General features: G+C 62.3%; 1 protein-coding gene across 1 annotated transcript; it reads left to right on the forward strand.

Annotated features, from left to right (window-relative positions):
* Window positions 1-6333, forward strand: FTCD (formimidoyltransferase cyclodeaminase). Its single transcript, XM_004594079.2, has 14 exons — window positions 1-54; window positions 393-576; window positions 1190-1318; window positions 1397-1485; window positions 2088-2267; window positions 2492-2629; window positions 2751-2882; window positions 3712-3773; window positions 3956-4085; window positions 4309-4470; window positions 5178-5221; window positions 5377-5515; window positions 5787-5882; window positions 6189-6333. The coding sequence occupies exons 1-14, from the start codon at window positions 1-3 to the stop codon at window positions 6273-6275; spliced, it is 1626 nt and encodes a 541-aa protein (XP_004594136.2). The 3' UTR covers window positions 6276-6333.
* Window positions 6334-8488: the final 2155 nt, after the last annotated feature.

Genomic DNA, 8488 nt, shown 5'->3' on the forward strand with positions numbered 1-8488 from the left:
ATGTCCCAGCTGGTGGAATGTGTCCCCAATTTCTCAGAGGGGAATGACCAGGAGGTGAGGCCCCAGGGGGCTGGTTGAAGGAAGGGGGAGTGGGGTGTGGGGGGCTGTGTGCTCAAAGGGGATCCCTGTAAGGGGCTAAGAGGTGGCTTGGGGGTACAGGGGCTTTGCTCTTGGTACCTTTGCCCTGAGGGCCATGTTGATGCCCGGCCACCCTTCCTGGTCTGGCTGTTGGGGTAGGGGTGGGGCCCCTGACCCCTCCTTGTGGGCCCACCCTTGTCTCCCTGGCACTGTGGCCCCCAGTGCAGTTGCCTCAGGCCTGAGGGAGGGGGTGCAGGTGTCTCGCTGGGGACCCTGACGAGGGCTGCCCTGACGAGGGCTGCCCTCTCCCCAAGGTGATCGACACCATCTCCAGGGCCATTGCACAGACCCCGGGCTGTGTGCTGCTGGATGTGGACGCTGGCCCCTCCACCAACCGCACTGTCTATACCTTTGTGGGGACGCCCGAGAGCGTCGTGGAGGGTGCCCTCAGTGCTGCCCGGGCCGCCTGGCGCCTCATCGACATGAGCAGGCACCGGGGTGAGGGGGTCAGGGGAGGGGAGGGAGCACAGGGCAGGTCCTGGCTGTGGGGTGGGGCTAGCTGGGAGTTGAGGGCATCACTGCCTGGGGTAAGCCTATGGGGTGACTCCTGGGAGGGGGCAGCTGTGCCTGTGGAGCTTGGGGTACTCTCTGGGTGCAGCTGGGAGAATTCACAGCTGCTGTAGATCAGGACCTGCCACAGTCCCAGAACCCAAACACGATGGCCACGTTGGGCACGGTCAAGGGTCAGTGGCCACATGGGAGTCTGCCAAGACCTGGCTGCCTGGAGGGGGTCACATCCGGAGCAGATAAGAGCTTATCCGAGAGGGAAGGGGTGGACTCGAGCTGGGGGGTGGGCAGTGCTGCTGGCCCTGGGAGGCCCTGGCCAGGAGGTGCCCTGGGTCCTCTGCTGGCCCATCACAGGATTTGGGGGTGTCTCTGTGAACTGCGGGAGAAGGCGTGTGGCCCTACCCCTGTGTGGCCCGGTGGTCTGGGCATGCTGCTGCCCAGGGCAGCCCGGATAGCTGACCACGCATCTAGCACTGGTCAGGATGTGGTAGGCAAGCACAGGATCCTGAGGTGCCATCCAGTTCCCTGCCCCGTGTCTTTATAGGGGAGCACCCACGCATGGGTGCACTTGATGTCTGTCCCTTTGTCCCTGTGCGTGGCGTCAGCTTGGCCGAGTGTGTGTTGTGCGCTGAGGCCTTTGGCCAGCGGCTGGCAGAGGAATTGGCTGTGCCGGGTGAGGCCCCCTGATCCTGTCCCTGACCCCAGCGAGGCCCTGCTTGGCCATGGGCCTGACAGGCCTGCTCCCTCGCAGTGTACCTATATGGCGATGCAGCGCGGGTGGACAGCCGCCGGACCCTGCCAGCCATCCGCGCTGGGGAGTATGAGGCTCTGCCTGAGAAGGTGTGTCAGGCTGTGTGGAAGCAGAGGGGGGAGCTGGCACCTGCTCCTGTTAGGGAGCTGGTCGACCCTGCACCTACCTGCCTCTTACTGTGGTGGGAGTGTGTAGTGGGGCTGGTGGACTCTGCGCCTGCCTCTTACTGTGGTGGGGGGGGATCAAGAGTGGATCCCAGACCTGCGCAGTGGGGCTGGTGGACTCTGCGCCTGCCCCTCACTGTGGTGGGGGGGATTGGGAGTGGATCCCAGACCTGCGCAGTGGGGCTTGTGGGCCCTCTGCCTGCCCCTCACTGTGGTGGGGGGGATCGGGAGTGGATCCCAACCTGCGCAGTGGAGCTGGTGGGCCCTCTGCCTGCCCCTCACTGTGGTGGGGGGGATTGGGAGTGGATCCCAACCTGCGCAGTGGGGCTGGTGGACTCTGCGCCTGCCCCTCACTGTGGTGGGGTGGATCGGGAGTGGATCCCAGACCTGCGCAGTGGGGCTGGTGGACCCTGCGCCTGCTCTGGCGGTGGTAAGGGGTGGATCCTGCGCATGTCCTTGATGGTGGACCCCACACTGGCTCCTGTCCCCCTGCCTGCGCCTCTCAGTCAAGGTGGGTGATTCCACAGCTCATGCAGACTGAGTGGGCCCCGGACTTTGGCCCCAGCTCCTTTGTCCCTCGTTGGGGGGCCACTGCCACGGGTGCCCGGAAGTTCCTCATCGCCTTCAACATCAACCTGCTCAGTACCAAGGAGCAGGCACACCGCATTGCACTCAACCTGAGGGAGCAAGGCCGTGGTCCTGGACAGGTGGGTGGCCCGTGGGGCCCTGCTGAGGTGTGGGCAGGGTTGGGGTACACATGGGAGGTTGGAGAGCAGGCAGGATTGGGCCAGGAGCAGGGCCAGTCAACAGGCCTGACCAAGGGTTGGCCAGGGCTGCTCCTGGCCAGCTCAGGCGAGACAGGGAGGCTGGGAGCCACAGAGGCCACCCAGCCTCTTGCCAAGGACAGGTGGAAACCCCTCTTCTGCTGTAGCCAGGACGCCTGAAGAAGGTGCAGGGAATTGGCTGGTACCTGGAAGAGAAGAACCTGGCTCAGGTGTCCACCAACCTGCTGGACTTTGAGGCCACCGGGTTGCACACAGTATATGAGGAAACCTGCAGAGAGGCCCAGGTGAGCAGGTGGGACCCCAGCCAGGGAGCAGAGACCCCCGCCCCCATTGCCCACTGCAGGTGAGCAGGTGGGGCTCCCTACCCTGTGCTGACCCACTGACTGCCCTGTCCTGTGCTGGCAGGTGCTGAACCTCCCCGTGGTTGGCTCGCAGCTGGTGGGCTTGGTGCCACTGAGGGCATTGTTGGATGCAGCTGCTTTTTACTGCGATCGGGAGAAGCTCTTCGTGCTAGAGGAGGAGCAGCGTCTGAGGCTGGTGAGGGGGAACGGGGGCAGCTCTGGGTGGGTGGGATGGGCAGAGGCAGGGCAGGGGTGTAGGCTGGTGAGGGGGAACGGGGGCAGCTCTGTGTGGGTGGGATGGGCAGAGGCAGGGCAGGGGTGTAGGCTGGGGGTGGGGTGGGGTCAGCTCTCTGAGTGGGTGGCTGGGGCCGAGGCAGGGCAGGGGCACTGTAGGCTGGGGGTGGGGTGGGGGCAGCTCTGGGTGGGTGGGATGGGCAGGGGCAGGGCAGGGGTGTAGGCTGGGGGTGGGGTGGGGGCAGCTCTCTGAGTGGGTGGCTGGGGCCAAGGCAGGGCAGGGGCACTGTAGGCCTCCTGGTCCTGGCTGGGCTGCACCCAGCTGTGTTTGCTGACTTCTGCTTGGAGAGGAGCCCTTCACCCCGGCTTCCTCTGAGCTACGTCTGTTTCCTGTTCACGTCCTGGCACAGGGGCCTGGCGTGTGGGCAGGGCCCCTACCAGCCACTCGCTGGGTTTCCTGACTGCTGAGACCTTTAGCAATTGTTCTGCCCCCATAATCAGTGTGCCCACACCCATGCAGGCAGCAGCCTTGCCAGCTCACACCTTGAGGGGCAAGGGTCCCGGCTGCCTCCTGACCCTGATCCTGACCCTGGGGTTAAAGTCAGTCCCTGTCAGGGAAGGATGGGGGGCTCCCCAGGCCTACATTCCACAAGGGGGCATAGGAGTGGTATGGGGCACCCGTGGGAGTCAGGCCTAATGGGGAGCCAGGGCTTGAGGGTTCTGGGCTGGAAACCCCAGTGTCTTCAGCCGCTCCAGTGCTGTTGAGGCTCTGGCCGTGGTGTGCTCTGCAGGTGGTGAGCCGGCTGGGGCTGGACTCGCTGACCCCCTTCCGCCCCAAGGAGCGCGTCATCGAGTGAGAGGCCCGTTCCGCCCCCATCTGGCCCCACCTCCCCTGTCCCTCCCGGTTCTGCCCCTTGCCCCCTTTCTACGTGCCCCCACCTGCTCATTCAGGGGGTCTCATGCCCAGTGGAGTCTGTGGGCTTGTGGGGGCAGTGAAGCCGCACCGTGCTCACTTGCAGCCCAATCCTGTCCCAGGTACCTGGTTCCGGACGCCCAGGCCGAGCACAGCCTGCTGGACCGGCCCCTGCGAGCCTTCATCCGCGATGTGGGTGCTCGCTCGGCGGCCCCCGGGGGAGGCTCAGTGGCTGCCGCCGCTGCTGCCATGGTGAGCTCAGGCCCGGAGGGGCGTGGGGATTGAGGGGGCCTGGGAACGGGGACCCTCACCGCCCCCTCGTCCCGCACACCCCAGGCCCCCCTGCCCGGGATTCCTATGCGGGACCTTCACTATCCTCCCACTCCCACCACTGCCCACCGGGACCCCATGGTCTCAAGCCCCGCACCCTCGCGGAGACATTCCCTTGCCCTAGCCCTCCCTCGGTCTCGCCCAGGGCGCGGCCCTAGCCTGTATGGTGGGGCAGATGACCTACGGGCGCCGCCAGTTCGAGCACCTGGATGCGGCCATGCGGCGCCTGATCCCGCCCTTCCACGCTGCCATGGGGCAGCTGACCGCCCTGGTGGACGCCGACGCCAAGGCCTTCGCAGCCTGCCTGGTGGGTGCGGCGCGCCGGCAGATGGGCGCGGGGAGGGGGTCGGGGCCTGTTTGGAGGGGATTCAGTCTATCGCTCAGCCCAGGTCCACAACTAGAATTTGGGAAACCTTTGGGGGTTTGGAAGTCTGAGGAGTGGCGGGGGCTGTGCAGCTCTCAGCATGGGCGGGGGCATTGGTGCCTCCAGTGCAGCCCCTAGCTTGGCCGAGGCCCGGCGGCGTTCTCCATCCACCTGAGTGCCTGGCTCTGGACACTGCCGGGGACCCTAGATGGCAGGGGGCGTGGAGGGAATGGGCCACAGCCCACTCCCGGGCTCCTGACATGACCTCGCCCAGGGCTCCTGCCACAGTGCAGCCTCCATGCCATGACGGTGAGAAGGGCCCCAGGCTCTGCCCTTCTCCTTGGGTGCGTCACCTTTGTCCTTGTCCTCAGTCCATTGTGCCTGGGGCTCGTGCTGAGGAGGCTTGGCTGGGTGTGGTGGAGCTGGCTCCTCCTCCCGCTGGGGTGACCTCACAAGAGAGCAGCGCATTCCCAGGGAAGGGGGTCCGAAGGGGGTCTGGCCCCCATGGCCCCACGGCTGAGTGGCCCAGTTGGGAAATGCCCAGATGACCAGCCGACACAGCCACATGTTAACCCCCTCACAAGCCTCCCAGGAAGGTGTGGCAAGCCACCAGCATCTTTTTGGTGTCTTATTTCCTTTTTTTCCTGCAGGAAGCGATGAAACTGCCCAAGAACACAGCTGAAGAGAGGGACAGGTGAGGGCAGGTGGGGGCTTCTTGCACTAGGCTTGCAGGCTGACCATCTGGAGGGTGGGGCCATCTCCAGCCCCACCCCATGCCCACCTTGGTGGGTGGAGCCAATGTCACAAGCCCCGCCCATTACCCCACCAGCACCGTCCCCTCCTTTCCAGGCGGGCAGCAGCCCTGCAGGAGGGGCTGAGGCGCGCTGTTGGAGTCCCACTGGCGCTGGCAGAGACCGTGGCCTCGCTGTGGCCTGCACTACAGGAGCTGGCCCTGTGTGGGAACCTGGCCTGCCGGTCGGACCTGCAGGTACCCGGGGCTCCAGGAGGCAGGGGGCGGGCAGGCAGCTCTGCACGTCCGCCTTCCCTTGCAGCGGGGCTGCTGGCTTGGTGCACCCCAAGACCCTGCCCAGGGACGCTCTGCAGCCCGGCTGAGTCCCAGGGCACAGACTCAGCCTCTGCCCCTCCTCCCAAAACACTGCTGGGGCAGCTCAGGGAGCTCAGAAGGAAGTCAGGGCAGTGTGCAGCCCTCAGTTTGGGCTGGAGAGGCCTGAGGGTGACTGGCCCTGGGCTTTCGGCAGGTGGCAGCCAAGGCCCTGGAGACGGGTGTGTTTGGGGCATACTTCAATGTGCTCACCAACCTGAAGGACATCACTGACCCTGCATTCAAGGACCAGGTGAGTAGGGGTGTGGGGTGCCCTGGCCCTATGCAGCCTGGCTCCCACTTGGGGCCGTGGTCAGTACTGAGGTGTTTCCTGCAGGCCCAGGGTTGCCATGTGGGGACGGGGAGAAGGGTCTTCAGGGAGCTGGTGGGCCGCCGTGTCCCAGCCTCCGTCTGCACTGAGGCCAGAGCAGAGGTGTCTCAGGCCAGGGCCACATGGGATCTTGGGACACTCTGTGGTGGGCTGGCTGGGGAGAGGCTGAGGGAGGGGCAGTGGGTGGACACTGGGCACTGGGCTGCGATTCTCCACCATGTCTGCCAGGCCCACCAGCGTGTGGCCAGCCTTCTGCAGGAGGCCAGGACTCAGGCGGCACAGGTGCTGGACCAGCTGGAGGCCCGGCAGGAATGACCACAGAAGTGGCTGTGACTGCAGTCCTGGGGGACGCCGCGGCCCCCTGTCCGGGCTGGGCGTGGAGACAGAGGCTGCTGGTGGGCAGGAGGAGGGGTTCTCTTGTCGCCTGTGACTTCCAGTAAAGACTGGACGGCAAACCTGTGTTGTGTGTCTGGGGCTTGGGGCGGGGGACCTTAGTGGGAGCGACTCAAAGCGGGGGCTGAGCAGGGGCCTCGGGGGCAGAGCCGGCTGCTGAGTGGGGGTCCCTGGGATCTGTAAACCTTGGCCTCAGTGCTCCAACAGTTCAGGGTGCAGCTCCAACTCGGGAGAGCAGCTGCAACCCACAGGGGCTCAGAACTCCGGGGACTGTCCCAGGCACCTGGGTGTGGGAGGAGCAGAGAACCAAAGGGGGAACTGGGCCCCCAGGGGGGGTCCTGCCTGCTTCAGGAGGGACCTCCCCAAGCAGAGAAGAGCCTCTTGTGGGGAAGGGGACACGATGGTTTCCACAACTTCTTGCTAGCCCGTGGCCCGCTGATTGGTGTGTGGCTTAGCCATGTATGGAGGGAGCTGGTTTGTGGTCATATGCACAACTCCACAGCGACTCTATAATGGGGCCCCAAGCACAGTGTGTCATTACATGCGGGCGACAAACACTAAAGTTCTGTAAGGCAGTGCCCCTCTTTGTTCTGGGCTCACACCTTGGCTGTGAGGCTTTCGAGTCAACAATGCCACAGGAAAGCAGCTTTCCTGCTAACCGCCTTGGAGTCTCACCTCCTTTCCAGCTCCTGCCACCCTGGGTGGCAGTCGTGTGGATTGCTGCCAAAGGGTCATGTCGGTGACAGGGTGAATCACTGTTGGACATGGGCAGTGGTGCATGTTGCTGACTGAGGCACTGTGGGTGTGGCGTGTTGCAGACAGGGTGCTGCTGAGAGCATCTTACTGTGAAGAGCCTGTGATGGATACAGTGGAGACAGGACTTTGCTGGTGAGATAAAAGGAGGTAATGCTGATTAAATAATGTATTGAGATGATGTGGTGAGGTAATTATGACATAATGCTTGTGAAGTAATGTGGTGAGTAACGTGAGGTAACACTGGTGAGGTGATGGGAGGTAGTGCTGGTGAGGTGATATGAGATAATGCTGGTAAGGTGATGAGGTAATCCCTGTGAGGTGATATGAGGTAGTGCTGTTGAGGTGATGAGGTAATCCTGGTGAGGTGATGTGAGGTAATGCTGTAATGAGGTAATCCTGGTGAGGTGATGAGGTAATCCTGGTGAGGTGATGTGAGGTAATGCTGTTGAGGTGATGAGGTAATCCTGGTGAGGTGATGTGAAGTAATGCTGTAATGAGGTAATCCTGGTGAGGTGATGAGGTAATCCTGGTGAGGTGATGTGAGGTAATGCTGTAATGAGGTAATCCTGGTGAGGTGATGAGGTAATCCTGATGAGGTGATGTGAGGTAATGCTGTAATGAGGTAATCCTGGTGAGGTGATGAGGTAATCCTGGTGAGGTGATGTGAGGTAATGCTGTTGAGGTGATGAGGTAATCATGGTGAGGTGATGTGAGGTAATGCTGTAATGAGGTAATCCTGGTGAGGTGATGAGGTAATCCTGGTGAGGTGATGTGAGGTAATGCTGGTGAGGTGATGTTGAACCAGTTTTCATAGTGGCTTATGGCAGGGTGCAGCCGGTTGATGGCTTCCCATGGCAATGAGCAGATATGATATTTTAAAAGGGGGACCTGAAGGCACTGGCGTCTTGGCATAGTGCTAGAATTCGAGCATGCTGAGCAGTGCTGTCTGCTCCTGGAAAGTTGATTGAATGATTTGTAATGTGTACCACCTGAGTTGATTGGCAAATCCCTGGGTACTGTGTGTCAATGGGAGATTAAAACCCCCTAACGAGCTGTGCGGTGCCGTGGTTCCTGGAGGTAGTGGGAACTGATATCACTATTACCGTCACCAAGTGTGGCTAATAATGATGCCTCCTTATGCTACACTTGTGTCTGGCATGATCTCTCTTGCTCTCTGTACCAGATTACTGGTGAAATGACATTGGAATTAGGTCTTTGAAGAGGTTTGGTGAGGGGAATTTTTGTGAAGGATGTTGGGGTGGGCTTAGCAATGAGGTGCAGTTGGTAGGTGGTGACGGAAGGCTGATCACGGCTGTGGGCATTACTTGTGAGGGGGTGGTGAGAATGCCTTGGTGTGGTTTGCATCATCTGGTGCAGGA

Source organism: Ochotona princeps, chromosome 3 (genome assembly GCF_030435755.1).
Source record: "Ochotona princeps isolate mOchPri1 chromosome 3, mOchPri1.hap1, whole genome shotgun sequence".
Classification (NCBI taxonomy): Eukaryota; Metazoa; Chordata; class Mammalia; order Lagomorpha; family Ochotonidae; genus Ochotona; species Ochotona princeps.

Coding starts and splice junctions, on each gene's coding strand:
- FTCD (XM_004594079.2), top strand. CDS start 1: ATGTCCCAGCTGGTGGAATGTGTCCCCAATTTCTCAGAGGGGAATGAC. Junction 3,774..3,955: donor CCCAAGGAGCGCGTCATCGA/GTGAGAGGCCCG, acceptor ATCCTGTCCCAG/GTACCTGGTTCCGGACGCCC. Junction 4,086..4,308: donor CTGCCGCCGCTGCTGCCATG/GTGAGCTCAGGC, acceptor GGTCTCGCCCAG/GGCGCGGCCCTAGCCTGTAT.